We start from the raw sequence: 20,320 nt of genomic DNA on the forward strand, positions 1-20,320 counted from the left end.
TCCATTTGCTCTCCTCTCTTTTGTGCTATTGTTGGAAAAATTACATCTTTACACATTAGAAACCCACTAATACAGTTTTATAATGCTTTATGCAGTTTTCTTTTGAATCATAAGAAAAGTTATATACAAAAATAAATTTATGCTGTATTTTATATTTACCTATGTAGATACCTTTACCAGTGCTCTTTATTTTTGTGTGTGGACTGAAGTTACTGTCTAGAGAGTTTTCATTTCAGCCTGAAAGACCCATTTTTTGTTTTTGTAGAATAGGTGTTCTAGTAACATTCTCTCAGTTTCTATTTATCTAGTAATGGCTTAATGTCATAAATCAAAGTCTTAACATCTCCTTCATTTTTGCTAGACATACAATTCTTGGTTGATAAGGTTTTTTTTTTCCAATACTTTGAATATGTCATCCATTTGAATTCTAGCTTCCATTACTTCTGATAAAAATCAGCTGTTGCGCTTACTGAGGATGTCTTGTACTCAGTAGTCATTTCTCTCTTGCTGCTTTTGAGATTCCACCCTTGGCTTTAGACTTCAATAGCTTGATTATGATGTGTCTAGTTGTGGGTCTCTTTTGAGTTCACTTTGCTTGAAATTTGCTGAACTTCTTGATTATGCAGATTCATGTTTTTTATCAATTTGGAAATTTTTCAGCCATTATTTCTTCAATATTCTTTCTGCCCCTTTTTCTCTTCTCCTTCTAGGACTCCCATTACACTGTTGGTATGCTTGACGGTGTCCCACAGGCCTCATAGTCTCTTCAGTTTTCTTCATTCCTTTTTCTTTCTGCTCCTCAGCCTAGATAATCTACAATGACCTGCCTATATTTAAGTTAACTGACCTTTTCTTTTGTCAATTCAAATCTGCTATTGAGCCCCTCATGAATTTTTTATTCTGGTCATTATACTTTCAGCTCCCTAATTTCTATTTGGTTTTTTCTTTTAATTTCTCTCTTTATCATTATTTTCTATTTGGTGGAACACTGTTCTCATATTTTCCTCTAATTCTTCAGAAATGGTTTCTTTTAGTTCTTTGAACATATTTTAATAGTTGATATAAAGTCTTTGTATACTAAAGTCTAACAACTAGGCTCCCTCTGGGACTTTTTACTGACTGAATTGTTTTCTTCCTATCTAGACCATACTTTTCCTGTTTGGTGTCTCACTTTTTATTTTTGCTTATAAGTGTACATTTTAAACACAATAATTTCCAACTTTGGAAATCAGATCCCCCCTCAAACCCAGAAATTGTTACTGCTAGTTGTTACTGATGATGATGATGATGTTTGCTTAGTGACCTTCTTCCACTAATTCTATGAAGTCTGTATTCTTAGTGGTCAGCTAATAATTGGATAAATGTTCCTTAAATGCCTGAAACCAGTGTCCCAACCTTTGCTAAGGCTGTGTGTATGTTGGGGCACACCCTCAACACTGGCAGTTTACAACTCTGCCTTTGCCTTCACAAGGCAGAACGTGTTTTCCAGAATCTCAAGGTCAGCCAGAGATGAAAGATTAGGACCTTTCCTGGGCATGCACAAAGCCCTGAACATGTGCATGGCCATATGGAACCCTAGGAATTTGTTGGAGCTTTTCAACGCACCCTATGAACATCATTCCCAGATTTTCCTATTAAACTGTTTATCGCAACAGGTATCACTGCCTCAGGCAGCTGTGACGTTGAACAGTTGCCACGGCTTTTTTCAACAAATGCCCTGAGTTAGGTCAGGGAATACAAGCTCTATAAATGAGGCTTTTCCAAAGAGCTTCCAGACAGGTCAAATAGTGACAATTCTCTGGCAACAGGGCTTTATCAGAAGCTTGAAACATTCTACAAACTCCACTGGCTGTTAGACCACTGTCTTTCACAGCTAATATAATTGTGAGGCTGTTGGTTTATAAGGCTACTGCAGAGCTGGGGACAGGAAACGGCAATAGGGCAAGTTAAAACACTACAAAGCTTGCAATTCTTACCAAGAGTCAGATGTTTTTCTTGAACAAATACTCTTCAAATTGTTGCAGGTCCCTGGTTGATTCCCAGAGTTCGGAAAAAGTTGATTTTGGCAATTTTTTCCATGGCTCTTGTTGCTTTTATAAAGGAGCAGATTTTCAAAGATCCTTACTCCACCATTCCAGAATTGCTTCCACGTGTAGTTTTAATGGCAGAAGACATGGTTATACTAACAACTAAGAAATGATAAAGCATGTCATTTGCTGAGTTAAAAGAGAGATGCTAAGAATAAATTTAATAAATATTAACATTTAAATATACACTGAAATGACTTAGCACTGATACTATGAAATGGTCCAGAGGCTCCCCATACATTTCTTTTGAGAAAGTTTATATTCTTAATTCTCTTTCAATACCTTGTTCTAAAACAGGATGTTTTCTTTGCCTTAATTACTTCAGTGAAATATGCCATCCTTGACTTTTTCCATACTGCCATTACTTCCCAAATCATCCTCTCTAGTTAGCTATTTCATTCTAAAACAAACAGGACTGTGTGATTCAACTGCTCATAAATTTGTAAGAGTCCCATCTCTTATAGAGCAAGTCACAACCCTGATTTGTCCCAAAAATACTTTTCTAAGCCTTTTTCTCAGCTACCCTGTGAATATCCTATACTCCAGTCAAATCCATGCTCTTTCACAAATCTACCCTTTGAGCTTAATTTCCTTTGTCTGAAATACTTTCTTCAAGTTCCAAACAAGCAGAATCCTACTGCGCCTCTAAAATGAGTCAAATGTCTTCCTCAACCTCATTATCCCTCTCTTCCTTTCCTCTTCTTTGTGATGACACACATTTTGTTCTTGTAGCTTATTACATCATTCTCAGACTGCCCACAGGGCAGTGAACACATTTGTTTGCCTTTGCATTGTCCTTTCACCTATATACATATATTTCAAGAAACATTTGTGGCACTGAAGAGATACTTAGAAATTTGTCTCTTTTCACTTTATATTAATATTTGCCATTTTAAAATAAGAAATAAAAGTAAGTACTTTCTAACTTAGTATGCCACAAAATCTCAAACTCTAGCTTCATAAGAGAGAAGTTGCTGGGTATTATTTGAAAAAAAAGGAAGTCTCATTGTCAATTCAGGCAAATGCTGGCTAAATAAAACTGAACAGGTTTCTTTTCTGGAGAACTTTTTAGAACTTTTACCCTCTAATATGTGTGATCAATCTCCAATTTAATATTATGTTCCAAACAACTAATCACAGAATTCTTTTTGCGCTGAACATCCCAAGGGACTAGTATTCAGCAGAACACATTCGGAAAATGCTGATCTAATTCTTTATTTAAAAGAGTGAGTATAAGTAAAGTGATCTGTTCTTTGTCCCCTTGAATCCACATTTGCTTTAAACCTAACTGCTGTGTTTATTACTTAATCAGCTAAAATTAAGTTCTACTATAAAACAAGAAACCCAAAAAAGTAACAATAGCTTGAATGTGTGGCAATGATCCTCTTTAGTATGCATTACAATGACTTAAAGTGCTTGTTAAAACACAGACTGCCAGGCTCCACCCCCAGAGATTCTCACTTAGTAACTCTGGAGTGGTGCCAAGGTTCTGCATTTCTAATAAGCCTCCAGGTGATGCTGAGGCTGCTGATATAGAGACCACACTCTGATGTAAGAGTTTATTCTCTCAAATAACATGAAATCTTGAGACTAGTACAAAGGCTCCAGAATTATTAGGAACATCAGTTCCTTCTAACTTGCTGCTCCATCACCCTAGTTCATGAATTTCATCCTCCAGGTCATCTCATGGCCCAAGGAGACTGCTCAAATTCTAGCCACCATGTTAGCCATGTTATTAGCTTCCAGGCAATAGGAAAGGGGTAAGGGTAAAAGGGCACATCTCCAAACTAAGCTCCTTCTAAGGAGCCTTATTTGCAAAAACTTAGTCTAAAGGCTTCAACTAATAGAGAAAAATGGTAAATGCAATCTTTTAGTCAAGTACACTGCCACCCTAAATAAAACTTAATTACTACTAAGGAAGAAAGGAAGACTAGATTTTGAATAGGCATCTAGAGACTCTAACATACTTTAGTCTACATATACTTCAATAACTAAGTCCAATCGATCTGCCTGTTTCATATATTTGACCCATATGTTTCATCACTATTTCTCCTTCCCTAGATTCTTTTATTATTGCTCACCTACCTTATTATAATATTCTTTAAATCAGTCTTCCTATCCCTTATCCGGTAGTTGCTATAAGATGGATTTTGAGGGAGTTAAAACTGTTTAAAATTCTTCAATGACTCCACATTTCCTATAAAATTATAAAGTATGAGCATTTCTGTTTCACATAAAGCCCTCATCTATGACTATTCCCTGCGTCATATTCTACTATTAAACACAACAAACTGTTTCTCTCTTCAGTGCTTTCATCATGCTTTCTCTGCTAATTAAGATACTCCTGACCCTCCTTCACTTTTACTACTCACCTTTAAGATTTAACTAATGTAGTACCTCCTCCAGAAATCTCTCCCTGAGACCCCTCTTCCATAGGATGAGTACCTTTCCTCTGAAATCACATAAAAGCTCTGTCCAGAGATATCACTGGATATTACATATTGTATTATGAGGATCTGTTTAGATCTCCAGCTTTCACAATAGATTATGTGCTTTGTAAGTGTAAGGACCATGTTTGATTTATCTTTATGTTCCCAGAACTGGGTACAAAGCAAATGCCGACTATCATTTGTTGAACATAAGTATTACCCTTCATCATGAACTGGCCTATACAATGAAAATCTGAGTTGGAACTGTCCAACAATCTAATAACCTTTTCTGTTACAAATAACATATTCTAATTACTCAATTCAAAAAAGTAACTACAAATGGAAAATTCTTCCTTAATAACTCTAGTTAAATGAAATTTCAAAGTATACAATTTTTTTTGCATAGCCAAACATCTTTTATTTTTCAGAACTAGAATACCAAAGACACAACCCAACTAGCTCCAGAACACTTCCAGACTTTTTATGTTTATTTAACCAAACTAAAAAAAGTTTTTAAAAGGAACATCTGCAACAACAAAATAACACTAATCTATCAATCAAAGTTCGCTTCACCATTTCTTGTCTTTTCCTTATGTTAATCCGAGCTCTCCACCTTTAATTCTTCTTCCTCTTTCTTTTGGGAATATTCAGTATCTTCTTCTGAGTTTGGAGATGATGTCTCCTTTGGTAGCACAAAACATTCAGCACTTACAACTTGTTCAGCAGTCACTGAACTTCTACAATAGATCAAGCTGCAAAGGAGGGATCTGACATTATCATCCTGCAAGAAAAAAGGGATGTTATAAAACAAGAATCAATAAAAACAAAACAAATGAACAAAAAGATAAATCTGTAAGGAGTATCCAATGCAAACAATCAAAATCAATTTTGCCTATTTAGGTCTTTAAAGATTTCTATCAAATTCAGCTAGTTTTTACTGGAAAAGAATTAATCCACTATGAAAACAATGGGATCAAATCACAGGGAAAAAAATAGAAGGAAAAAAAAATCACAGTTGAAATATATTAAAAACAAGTGTCTATCTAGTAAGGTTCTCGTTCAGATTTGATGGAGAAATCAAAAGCTTCAAAGATAAACAAAAGCTGAAAGAATTCAGCACCACCAAACCAGCTTTACAACATATGTAAAAGGAACTTCCCCTAGCAATCAAACTATAAGAAAAGAGAACAAAAAGAAGAGAGAAAAAAAAAAAAAAACCCTACAAAAGATTGCTTTGGCAGTTCGGTTCTTTTATGATCCCATATAAACTATGGAATTGTTTGTTCTAGTTCTGTGAAAAATATGACTATTTTGACAAGGGTTGCATTGTGTCTGTAGACTGCTCTGGATAGTACAGCCATTTTGATAATGTTGATTCTTCCAATCCAAGAGCACAAGATATCTTTCCATTTCTTTGTATCATCAATTTCCTTCATCAATGTTTTACAGTTTTCAGAGTATAGGTAGCCTCCTTGGTTAAGTTTATTTCTAGGTATTTTATTGTTTTTGATGCAATTGAAGTGTTTATGCCAGTAATAAAATTCAGATTTTTGAAGTGAAAAGAAAAACAAAAGTGAATGAAGGGCCGCAAATGGCAAAATATCCTTTCTTACTGGGTGAGTTGTACTCCATTACATATATATGCTGCATCTTCTTTATCCATTCATCTACTGATGTGCACTTGGGATGGTTCCATATCTTGGCAATTATAAAGTATGCTGCTGTTAATAGCAGGGTATATGTATCTTTCTGAATTCTTATTCTGCGGTTGGCTTTATTCCTTTGATAACTGTGTAAGTTTAAAAACTTAAAGCTCTAAATATTCTTGGAAACAGTGAACAGTACATATATGTAAATTCTTGAAAAATATGTACAGTATATTAGTGTATATGTATTTATATACAATATATTGTACATGTGCAAACTGTAATAATTCTACCTAATAAAACTGGAAAATTTTTTAAAAATTAAAATTTTTTAAAAAGGACATTTTTTAATTCCCCCTGTCCCTCTTTTTTGGGACACTAGTCAGAGTTTGATACTATGAAAATTTTACATTGACATTCCTGTCTGGAAGGGTAACCTCCGTTACATGGTCAAACGCTTCTAGTTTCACCTATGAAGTGACATCCTTTTGAAACACTTCTGCACCACTACCACCATCATCATCATTATGGAGACCAGAATTTATTATGTACCACTATTTTAAAGAATGTTATTTGTGTTATCACATGTAAATAACACTATAATGTTGCTCTTCCACTAGTTCCACCTCCCAAAATACCTGGGTATGCTCTTTTTTGCTCCCTGTGATGACTCTAATTACAGCACATTTCACATTGAATAAAAATCACCTATTTATTGCTACTGTCCTCATCAGACTCTAAGATGCTTAAGGTCAGAAATTTTAGTTTATCACTTCATCTCCAACAGCAAACACAGTATCAGGGATATAGCAGGTATTCAGCAAATAATGCCCATACTTCATTCTACAGAATACGTTTTAAAACAGATTTTAAAATAGTATCTTTAGTAAGTATAAACTAAAACTTACAAAACCTAAATGAGAAAAAATAGCATATGCTCTTGAAAGCCACAAAAACAGATTTAGAACATGTAGAAAATCTTAGACAAAAAGGATCTCACCACAAATGTGTCAATTTTTAAGTTAATTTATAAACTTTACATGATTCCAATAAAATTCAGTTTTTCCCCTTGGAACTCGATAAATTAACTGTAAAGATCTTTTATAAGAATAATAAGCGAGGACAGATATGAAAGGCTCTGATAAAAAGTAGTAGTAAGGAAGGAACTAGCCTTCTCAAGTATTAAAAGATATCAAAGTCTGTTAATTAAAAAGAATATGGCACTGGGATATGAATAAACACATCAGTGGAACAAAATGGAAAAAATAAAAATATACTCCTGCACAAATAAAACTTTATTATATGAAACGGTGGCATTTCTAATGGAAGAAGGGGATAACTTTCCAATAAAAGGTACTAAGACAAATGGACCCAATGGAAAAAGATAAAATCAGATCTATTCCTCACACCAAACACCAGGATAATTATAACTGTATCAAAAATCTAAATGTATAAAATAAAATTAAATAATTACTAGGGAAAAACAGTTGACTCAATTCCCAAAAGTAACTACAGCGGAAAGAATTTCTACCTTAAGCTTTTCACTCTCACAAATTATAAAATTATATAAAATTGGTTTTACACAGTTAAAGAACAAACAAAAAAGCAATCCCTAAATGTCAAAAGCAAAATCAAACAAATGGACTTAATTATGTATCAGGTAACATAATCACATAGAAAATTATTTCAATTGACTTTAAAACAAGTATTTTGGACTGTCCAATCTTAGTGGGATAAAGATCTAGTAAGATACTTCCTAAAGTCAAAAAGAAAGAACTTCAAAGAAATGTTTAACTATATTCAATAACCTATACTTTTTAATAATATTGTCATTTTTAAACTATCACATTCATTGTATGTAATTGTTAATACCACAAAAATTAAGATTACTAATATCAAAGTAAGAAGGGACTTGTATTTAAAATTAAGTAAAAAGCCTATAATCTTGAATCTGATTTGGAAATATCTATATAATGTCTGTATTCATTCTTCTTTTTCTAATAAAAAATGCACTTCCTATTGAAAAATCCCAACCAACAATGATCAATCTTTGCATCCAAATTTTTGTCTCTAAATTTCCTACTAAAAGGATTATAGGTTCCTTGGAAAAATGGTTAATTCCAGTTATTAGGCAAGGAATGTACAAGATAATCAGGGACATCTTATGCAAAAAGCAAGTTATAAAAGACAATCTGATTTGTGACAAAGATCACAGGATACATCTTGAATAGGGTCCTCAAAAAATTAGAAATTGAGCAAAAACACTGACTTTTTAAAATGACTTCAACAATCTGAGACACATTAAAATGTTTAAATCCATGAGATTATAATGATACAACTTAAAATAAAAAATTTTAATTTGATACCTTTTAGAGACTGCTAAGAAACAAATTCATTACTCTTAAAATTGCTTTCCCAGGATGAACTAAAGTTTAGGGTAACCCAATTAACTGTTGAGGCAAAGTTTACCTTTATAATAACATTCCAATTCATAAACACAGATGCAATAACAGAACTGGAAAATCACCATTCTTCAACAAAATAAGGTGTCTAGACTACAATCATTAATTGATGCTAAAACTATTAGGCAGTTTAGAATGGAAAAATTAGATAATGAATGGAACAGTTTAAGAAAGACAGAACAGTGTAAGAGATAATGAATGAAACAATTTAAGAGACCTTAGAGATAACTTGAAGCATACCAACATCCACATTATAGGGGTTCCAGAAGGACAAGAAAGTGAAGGAGGCTGAAAATGTATGATGAAATTATGACTGAAAACTTCCTAAACCTGAAGAAGGAAACAGATATCCAGGTCTAAGAAGCACATACAGTCCCAAACAAAATGAACCCAAACAGACCCACACCAAGATGTATAACTAAAATGTCAACAGTAAAAGATAAAGAGAATTATAAAGGCAACAAGAGAAAAAAAGAGTCACATACAAGGGAACTCCCATAAGATTTTCAGCTGATTTTTCTGCAGAAATTCTGCAGGCCAGAAGGGAGTACAATAATAGATTCAAAGTAAGAAAGGGGAAAGTCTTGTACCTATGACACTCCACCCAGCAAGATTATCATTTAGAATTGAAAAAGAGATAAAGAACTTCTCAGACAAGAAAAAGCTAAAAGAATTCATCAATACTAAACAAGTAATCTCACAGAGTTTTCTCTAAGTGGAAAAGAAAAGGCTGTAACAAGAAGAAAAAATCTATAGGAAAGGAAAAATGCCACTAGTAAAGCAAATATATAGTAAAGGCTGATGATCAACCACTTAAACAAGATAATATGAAGATTAAAAGACAAAAACATTGTAAAAGCAAATATAAGTACAATAATGAGTTAAGAGATATGCATGAAGAAGGAAAATATGACATCTAAGCCACAAAATATGGAGAGGGAAGTAGAAAATATAGATCTTTTAGAATGTGTTTGAACTTAAATGACTACCAATTTAAAACTAGTAGATATAGTTATATGTCAACATATATGAAGCCAATGGTAACCACAAATCAAACACCTTCAAAAGATACACAAAAACTGGAAAGAAAGGTACATAAGCATATTACTAAAGAAAATCATCAAACCACAAGGGAAGAAACAAAAAGAAGAAATAAACAAGAGAACTACAAAAACAACCAGAAAAAAAGGTAATAAAATGGCAATAAATACATACCTATCAATAGTTACTTGAAATGTCAATGGACTAAATGCTCTAATCAAAAGACATAAGGTAGCTGATTATATAAAAATCAAGGCCCATCTGTATACTGCTTACAAAAAGCTCACTTCAGAGTGAGAAAATATTTGTAAAAGACATACCTGATAAAAGACTGTTATTCAAAATATATAAATAACTCCTAAAACTCAACAATAAGAAAACATGATTAAAAAATGAGCCAAAGACCTTGCCAAATACCTCACTAAAGAAGATATACAGATGGCAAATACGCATATGAAAAGATGCTCCATATAGCGTCATGAGGGAAAATAAACTAAAACAACAATATACTATTACGTATTTATTAGAATGGCCAAAATTCAAAATATTGACCAAATGCAAGCGAGGCTGTAAAGCAAAAGGAACTCTCATTCACTGCAGGTGGCAATGAAAAATGGTACAGCTACTTTGGAAGACAGTTTGACAGTTTCTTAAAAATCTAAATATACTCTTACCATACAATCCAGCAACTGCACTCCTTGGCACTGACCCAAGGAAATGAAAACTATGTCTACATAAAAACCTGCACCTGGATGTTTACAGCAGCTCTATTCATCACTGCCAAAACCTGGAAACAACCAAGTTGTCCTTCAGTAGGTGAAGGGATAAATAAACAAGTACATTAAAACAATGGATTCAACGCTAAAAAGAATTGAGCTAACAAGCCAAGAAAAGACATGGAGGAACCTTAAGTGCATATTATTAAGTGGAATAAAGCCAAAATAAAAAGGCTGCATACTTTATGACTTCAACTATATGACATGCTAGAGAAGGCAAAACTATGGAGACAGTAAAAAGATAAGTCTCCAGGGACTTGGAGAAAGTAAAGATGAATAGGTAGAGCACAAAGAATTTTTGGGGCAGTGAAAATACTCTGTATGATATTATGATCGTGGATACATGTCACCATGCATGTGTGCAAACCCTAAGAATGTATAACACCACGAGTGAACCCTAATGTAAACCATGGATAATGTCAATGTAGGTTAATCAATTGTAACAAAATGTACCACTATGTTAGGAGATGTTGATAATGGATAAACTGCATATGTGGGGGATACATGGGAAATCTCTACCTTCTCAAATTTGCTGTGAACCTAAAACTGCTCTTAAAAAAGTAAAGTCATAAAAGCAGTCGTAAAATACAAAATAAATATGTTCTTAAAAAAAATGGCAAGAGAATTTTTTATAGTCAGATCATTATACTTTCATAGACTTGTTCATTGCCATAATTAACACCTTAATATCTAGTCACACTGAGGACTACAAAATTTCAAAGATTTTAATATTTCCATGTTTTAGTGCAAGTTACTGTGTTTACCTGAAATGCCTATCACCTCATTCTACCTCTTGTAAAATCCTAATTCAATATTGAAGATTCACCTATTCAGATAACTATTTGGTGGCATTTTTTAACAACCTCTTGCCTCCTCCTCTCTCTGCCGAATTAAAAATTAGTTTCCTTCAAAGTATTTTCTTAATATTCTATATATAGATCTTGGTTGTTTAACTTGTTCATATTTCTAAATTATTAATTTCTTCAATGCTGCAATCCTAGAAACCAGTACCAATTCCTGATATAGAACAGGTACTCAAAATACGTTGGCTATACCCATACCTCAAAGCAATTATCAATGACACACATGTATGACAAAGAAAAGACACAGCTAGATACATACAAAAAGTAGTAAAACATTAGTTTCAATATAATATGATCTTTGAAGATACAGCAAAGACTGTCTTTCCTTAATTATTACACAGAATACTTACATAATTTGTGTGACAAACATACAATTCAGCAGTACTCTCTAGCAGTAATTTTCTGCCAAGAGTGTAAGGGCGCTTAAATTTTTCAATACTTCTTTAGTGTGAATGCTATTTTGTATTCCTGCAAATCTTCAGTCAAATATAAGTCTTATTACTGCTACACATCTATATCTCAGGTTTCCAACCATTAAATGACAAAAAGGTCACATACCAAATGAAACTGATCCACCTTTGGAATTCCTTCCTCATTTGTCTCAAATTCCTGATTTTGAACAGAAAGCTGTTAAAGAGAATAAGAATGAATAAATTCCCAATGTACTAAAATACCAATCCTATAGCAGAGGCCAATCTGAAACTCTTTAGGTTCTAGAGAGAAGAGATCAAAGAAAGCACATTACTTCTAGCAAAATAAAAATATCTTCATTAAAAAAAAAAAAAAAAAACACCACCACTACTTGTTCACAAGCAACCAAACAGTTACTGGGGCTCCTAAAGTATCAATCAAGAGTTGATGCACATACTATAAGCACTTTTAATATTTCCTCACCTTACAAGCAAATATATTAATATGCAGTAGCTTACACTGTATTGGCTTCACCAGTACTCATATATTAAACACAAAGAAAATTTATCAGGCAAGTTTGCTTCCTCATTAATACCTAACCTGTGTTCAAGAAATACTTGCTAACTTTTATAAACTATCAAATATGGAGAACTTCTTACAAACACAAAGATAATCTGAATCCCATGTATTTATCACTCAGCCCCAACAACCATCAACCAATGATCACTCTTGCCCTATGTACAAACCCATATATATTATTTTTGAGGAAAATCCTATATATCTCATAATTTCATCTATAAATGTTTTACTACATATTTCTAAAAAATAAAGTCTTACTTTGACATAATCACAATATCACACTAAAAAATTAATAATTCTTGAATATAAAATATCAAGTTTTCAAATTTTAATCACCTCATATTTTATTTTCTTATCATTTACTTAAACCCAGATTTAAATAAGTTCCACATACTGTAATTTAAAAATGAATAAAAGGACTTCTAAACTATTCCTGCTCCTCACCACTAAGTTCAGAAACAACATAAAAGACAACAAAAAGAGATCTCTCACAGGTCAAAAGAGGAAGGAAAACTGATGAGAGACCCCAGGACTTGAGGAACAACATAGTGACAGGGTGTCTTATAACCTTCCTCCATCAAGGAAGATTAAAGCCTTATTTTGACACAATCACAATATAACAATAAAAATTAATAATTCTTTAATATAAAATACCCAGTTTTCAAAAAGAAGGTGACTTAAATAACATAAACTCAAAGAAAATTATTGGAATTTCTGACAACTAAAAACAAAGAAAAAATCTTGAGTGCAACCAAAGAGAAACAAAACATTACCTATATAGGAATATCAATTTGAGTAACAGAGGATTTTTCATGTAAAACCATGGAGATTAAAAGGAAGTAACACAACCACCATTTTTTCAACTGATAAAGAAAAGAACTTTCAAACACAAATTCTACATCCAGTGAAACTATCCTTCAGGAATGAAAGTGAAATCAAGATGTTTCTACGTGAAGGGAAAATAGAAGAATTTTTCACTAGAAGACAACCTCTTAAAGAATGGCTAAGTACCTCAAACAAAAAGGAAATGAATTTTTCAGAAAGGAATGTTGCAGCATCAAGAAGGAAGAAATAACAGTGTAAAGAATAGAAACATAAATACCAAAGACTATTCTTCTCACCATGAGTTTCCTAAAGTATATATGACGATTAAAACAAGTTATAGCATTATCTGATGCTCAAGACAATGAATGATATTTAAAAGTGGGGAGGGTAAAGGAACCCAAATAGATTTCTATGCTTCGCTCAAACTATTAAAACACTCATACCAGTAGAATAGGCTTAATTTCCAGAATATATAACAGATACAAGTTTAATAATAAAAAAAAACCCAATTCAAAAATGGGCAGAAGACCTAAAAAAGCAATTCTCCAATGAAAACATACAAATGGCCAACAGGTATGTGAAAAAATGCTCAATATCACTAATTATCAGAGAAATGCAAATCAAAACTAAGACAACATATCACCTCATACCAGTCAGAATGGCCATCATTCAAAAGTCCACAAACGATAAATGCTGGAGAAAGTGTGGAGAAAAGGGAAGCCTCCTATACTGTTGGTGCAGCCAACAGTGGAAAACAGTATGGAGATTCCTCAAAAGACTAAAAATAGACTTACCATATGATCCAGCAATCCCACTCTTGAGCATATATTCAGAGGGAATGTTAAATCAAAAAGATACATGCACCCCAATGTTCATATCAGCACTCTATGCAATAGCCAAGGCATGGAAGCAATCTAAATGTCCATCAGCAGATGACTGGATAAAGAAGTTGTGGTATATTTCTATAATGGAATATTACTTGGCCATAAAAAATAATAAAATAATGTCACTTGCAGCAACATGGATGGACCTGGAGACTATCATTCTAAGTGAAGTAAGTCAGAAAGAGGAAGAAAAATACCATATGATATCACTTATATGTGGAATTTAAAAAAAAGACAAACGAACTTATTTATAATAAGAAACAGACTCACAGACAGAGAAAACAAACTTATGGTTACCAGAGGGGAAGGGCGTGGGAAGGGATAAATTGGGGGTTCTAGATTTGCAGATACTAATATACATAAAATAGACAAACAACAAGTTTATACTGTATATTACAGGGAACTATATATAGTATCTTGTAGTAACCAATGGTGAAAAATATGAAAACGAATATATGTATGTTCCTATATGACTGAAGTATTGTGCTGTATACCAGAAATTGACACAACATTGTAAACTGACTTTACTTCAATTAAAAAAAAATATATTGGAAATTTAAAAGCAGTTAAAGTAAAATGAGAGAACTGGAAGTCCTGTCCAGATATATATTGGATTGGATTCTATTACTTTTGTAAAATAGAAATTATAGGGAATCACAAAATCATGGTTTTGGAAGATAACTGAAATGGCATGAAGGTATGGGTCTCAAGTTGTTAAGGAGGTCCAAAAACTGCAAGGCTACGTTATTCAATGAGTGATCAATATGACCACTAACATATTCTAGGAATAAGTTTGAAGTTGGAATAAAAAGAAAATCTTTATAAACAATTTTCCAAAGAAATATATAAGGGGCCATGGTTGAGACATGGCTGAGTAGATGAACTCATCAAGGAAACATGGCACATTTTATTTTTTAAATAGTATTTCAGCACATAATTGTAGGCTAAAATTTAAACATTCATTTGGATACGGTAAAGGCATGCATTCCATAATATTCCAGCAACTACTCTGCACCAGGCACACACTCTTAGGCATTTAGAATACAGGAGCAAACAAGACAAACTGCCTTAAAGGAGCTTACATTCTACTGGCAGAGCAGACAATAATAAAGATAAATAAAAGAAACGTATAGTATGTTAAGAGAAAATTCAAGTAGGGAAAAAGGCTGCATTTCAGAGAAAGTCATGCTAAAAAAGCGTCACCTGAATAAAAGAGCCAATCGCTTTTATTTTAAAATTATTCAGCTTCCTCACAGCAGCACCCACACACAAACACAATTTTTTTCACTATAACGCCAGAAGTGCTGTACTTTTTTTAATGAGTTCTAGAAATGTCTTTAAAAATTTCATTATAACCTGAAAAAATATAGAAGCATCTTAATACAAATGACTTTAAGACTATCTTCCAAATATACCAGTTAAAAGATACAGTTTACTGCTGGAGATGGAAGGGTTGCCAACACTCAAAACACTAGAATTTTTGAGTAGTTGAAGGCAGTCTTCAAAATATTTCCGTCATTCAATCTGGGTCTCATAACAAAAATGATCCTAAACCAAAATATCTTACAATATGCCTCAAAATATCTATAGTCAGTATTCTAGTGTTTTGACATCAAATAAGCTGTTACTTTTATTTTTGCTAATTCTAAAACTTTTAAAAGCCATAACATGATAGTAATCTACTGATGGCTCTGGAAATAAGATTCTCTGCTAATGATTCCAGTTTAACTCTAAACATTGCCTTTTCAAGCACAACCCTTGGGTATGTGCCTTCGTACACATTTTACACTAGGTTCTTCTATTGTAACCTGCTTTATTTGAGGAGGAAGATCAAAATATCCATAACCTTTGGAACTAAACTAAATTTCCTATCCAAAAAAATTGTTTAAAAAAAAAAAAGAACCTGAACAACTAGAAAACATTTTTAAGATATCACAATAGTTCCAAAAAATGGAATACTTAGGTATAAAATCTAACAACACATGGATAGGATCTACACACTCAAAATAACAAAATGCTGATGAAACAAATCAAAGAAGACTTAAAAAATGGAGGTCATGGATTAAAAGATTTAACACAGTAAAGATGCAATTACTCAAAATGCCACTTCTCCCCAAACTGATCTGTTCTATTCAAAATCACAGAAGCTTTCTGTACATACAGAAAAGCTGTTTCTAAATGTATCTGAAAAGGCAAAGATACCTGAACTGCTAGAACAATTTGAAAAAACTGTTTTACTAATCATACTACCCAATTTTAAGATAAACTATCTTACTACTATATACTACTTATACTTAAACTACCTATACTTAAACTATCTTACTATATACTACTTACTACTATAAAAATACAGTAATCAAGACAGTGTAGTATTGGTAAACAGATACACAGATCAATGAAACAGAATAAAAGTCCTGAAACAGATTCACACAAATATTACCAACTGATTTTTCACAAACATGCAAAGGAAATGCAGTAGAGAATCACTGTCTTTTTAATAAATGGTGTTGAAACAACTGGACAACCCATATGCAAAAAAATGAACTTTGACATAAACCTCACTTCTTACAGAAAAATTACATCAAAACAGATCCTAGATCTAAATGTAAAACACATAACTATAAAGCTTTTAAAAGAAAATATAAGAGAAAATCTTTATAACCTAGGGTTAGGCAAAGATTTCCTATATACAATACTAAAAGCATTATCTATAGAAGGAAAACAACAATAAGTTAAACTTCATCAAAATTAAAACCTTTTTCTCTGCAAAAGACACTGTTAGGGGAATGAGAAGACAAGTTATAGACTAGGAAAAATATTTCAAACAACATCTGTTAAGATATTTGTATCCAGAACATATTTTTAAATGTTCACAACTCAATAGTAAGAAAAACAGTTTTTAAACGGGCAAAAGATTTGAACAGTCACTTCACCACAGAGGATATATGGAAGGCAAATAATAATCAAAAACATGCTCAACTTCATTATCCATTAGAGAAATTTAAATTAAAACCACAATGAGACACTACTACAGACCTAAGAGAATGGCTAAAACAGAAAATAAGGGCAATATGAGATATTAACAATGATGCAGAGCATCTGAAACTCTCATACATTGCTGGTGAGAAAACAGAATGGTACAGCCACTCTAAGTAAGTTTGGCATCTCTATATAAAATTATACATACAATTACAATCAACCCAACAATCTCCCTCCTGGGTATTTATTCTGGAGAAATAAAAACATATGTTCACACAAAAACCTATATACAAATGTTTATGGCAGCTTTATTTGTAACAGCCAAAACCTGTAAACAACCCAAATGTCCTTCAACAGGTGAAGAGATAAAGTTGGCACATTCATATTATAGAGTACTACTCAGCAACAAAAATGGAATGAACTACTGATATACTAAGTAGCTTGAATGAATCTCAAAGGCATTATGCTGAGCAAAGCAGCTAGCCTCAAAAGGTTACATACTGTAAGATAACATTTATACAACATTCTTAAAAAGACAAAACTGTAGTGATAGAGAAAAGACCAGCAGTTGCCAATGGTTAAGGGTTAGGGAGAAGGTGTGACTAGAAAGGGATAGCACATAGGGGTTTTGTTGTTTGTTTGCTTGTTTGTTTGTTTTGAGTTATGGAACTGTTCTCTGTCCTAACTGTGGTGATGGCTATACTAATTTATACATATATACATATGTTAAAGTTAAAAGGACTGAAGACTAAAAACCAGTCAACTGAAACACATGATAATTTAAAACTAAAGATTTTAGAAGACCTTAGTCAACATTAAAGATGAGCAGGAATTCAGTGCAACAACAGTGTATTTACTAATAGAGCTCTTTACTACCATTTAAAGATGAAAGGAAATTGGTGGAGTAAAGACTGCTATCACCATACTTAAGTGATATTTTATGATCGTTCTCAGGAACACAAGAACATTTGAGACATTAACTTTCATCCCTCTGATGTAAACAGTAAGGAGATTACTGCTGCGATGATAAAAATGCCAGTATAATCATTTCTATGGCTATGATGATTCTGTGAAACCAGACAACTTTAAATACACATGCTAGCATAAGGCTAAAACTTGTGAATAATTGATTGTGGAATGGGATTCCCACTGATTACTACTTGGGTAGGTATAAACACTCTCTTTATTATAGCTTTATTGGGGTATAATTTATGTATACTAAAATATATATATTTGAGGTATATAATGTGATTAGTTTTGTGTAAGTATATACTTATATAAGTATATATAAGTTTTGTATAAGTATACTCCTACAAAATCACCACAATCAAGCTGGACATGGTGATCATACCAAAAATATTTCCTCATGCCCCTTTGTAATCTATCCCTCCCTTCCCCTCTACCCTCAAACCCCAGAGCATTGATGATCTATCACCATAGATAAGTCTGCATTTTTTAGAATTTTATATAAACAGAACCATAAAGTATATACTCTCTTTCTTTTGGTTTCTTTAGCATGGCAGAATTATTTTGAGATTGCATCTTATTACTGGGTGTAAAGGCAAACCTCAAAAATATTGAGGTCCAATTTCAGACCACTGCAATAACTCAGATGTCACAATAAAGGAAATCAGATAAATTTTTTTAGTTTCCCATAACATAAAAGTCATGTTTACACTATACCATAACCTATTAAGTGTGCAATAGCAGTATGGCTAAAAAAATGCATATGTTAGTTTAAAAGTTTAAAAATACTTTATTGCTAAAAAATGCTAACCATCATCTGACAATGCAGGGTTGCCACAAATCTTCAATATATAAAAAACACAGTTATCTGTAAAGCACAATAAAGCAAAGCACAATAAAACAAGGTATGCTTGTATTAATAGTTCATTCCTTTTAATTGCTGAGTAGTATTCCAATGGATAGATATACAGCAGACTGTTTAGCCATTCAGTTGTTTATGGGCACCTGGGTTGTTCCCAGTTTTTGGCTACTACAAATAAAATGTCTGAGTATTTATGCACAAGTCTTCATGTGGACATACACGTTCATTTCTCTAGGCTAAATACCTGCGAGTGAAACGGCTAGGTCATATTATAGGTTTATGTTTAAACTTTTAACAACTGCCAAATTGTTTTCCAAAGAGGCTGTTACATTTACATTCCCCTCAGTAATATACAAGAGTTTTAGCTGCTATACACAATACCAAACATTTGGTATTGTCAGTCTTTAATTTTAGACATTACAGTGGGTGTGTGGTAGTATCTCATTTTGGTTTTAATTTCCCTAATAACTGAGAGCATCTTTTCACATGCTTATTTGCCATGTGGACATTTTATTTGGTTAAGTACCTATTTAAATATTTTGCCTATTTTTAAGTTGAGTTGTCTTTTTATTATTGAGTTGTAAGAGTTCTTTGTAAGCTGGATACAAGTCTTTTGTCAGATAAACGTTTTGTAAATGTTTCCTCCCAGTCTATGCATGACTTGTCTTTCATTTTCAGTGTCTTCTGAAGAGCAAAGTTTTGAATTTTGATGAAATCCAAATTATTTTTTGCTTTTAAACTTGATGTTTTCTATGTCCTATTATTAAGAAATCTTCACCAAAACTCAAAGTCAGTAAGATTGTCTCCTGAGTTTCAGAGACTTAGGTTTTACATTAAGGTCTAATATATATTTAATTAATTTTTATACACTGTGCAAGGATTGAGTCAAAGTTGAGTCATATTTTTTACATATAGATACCAATTGTTACAGTACCTTTGTTGAAGACTATTCTTTCCCTCATAGAATTGCCTTGGCACGTTTATCAAAAATCAATTGACCATATATGAGTGGGTCTATTTCTACTGTCTCTATTCTGTTCCATTGATCTGTATATCTAACTTTAGACCAGTATCACACCATATTGATTTATTACAATTTTATTACGTCTTAAAAATCAAAGTCCTCCAATTTTATTCTTCTTCAAAATTGTTTTAGCTACCCCAAATCCTATGTATTTTCATACTGAACTATAGAATATGATTGTAAATGACTGCAAAAAAAAAAGTAAGCCTAAAAGCACTTTTGTTGGAACTATATTGAATCTAGACCAACTTGGGAGAACTCATGTCATTACAACACTGAGTCTTCCAGTCCATAAGCACAGTGCATCTCTCCATTTATTTCTGCCTTCTTTAATTTCTCCCAACAATACTATGTATCTTCCAGTGTATAGGTCTTGCATATCTTTTGTCAAATTTATCTCTAAATAATCCATATTTTTTATATTTCTATAAATGACTTAATTTTCAATTTCCTAGTATACAGAAATACAATTAATTATTATACTGA

The 20,320-nt window shown here is 32.6% G+C and overlaps 1 protein-coding gene across 1 annotated transcript in view; it reads right to left on the reverse strand.

The window, feature by feature from the left end:
* Positions 1-4,908: 4,908 nt before the first annotated feature.
* STK31 (serine/threonine kinase 31) overlaps positions 4,909-20,320 on the reverse strand; it is a 65,088-nt gene continuing 49,676 nt past the window's right edge. The window contains 2 exon segments of the mRNA XM_032483849.1: positions 4,909-5,297; positions 11,863-11,931. Coding sequence (XP_032339740.1) covers positions 5,070-5,297; positions 11,863-11,931 — 297 coding nt within the window. The 3' untranslated portion in view covers positions 4,909-5,069.

This window comes from Camelus ferus, chromosome 7, assembly GCF_009834535.1.
Source record: "Camelus ferus isolate YT-003-E chromosome 7, BCGSAC_Cfer_1.0, whole genome shotgun sequence".
Lineage (NCBI taxonomy): Eukaryota > Metazoa > Chordata > Mammalia > Artiodactyla > Camelidae > Camelus > Camelus ferus.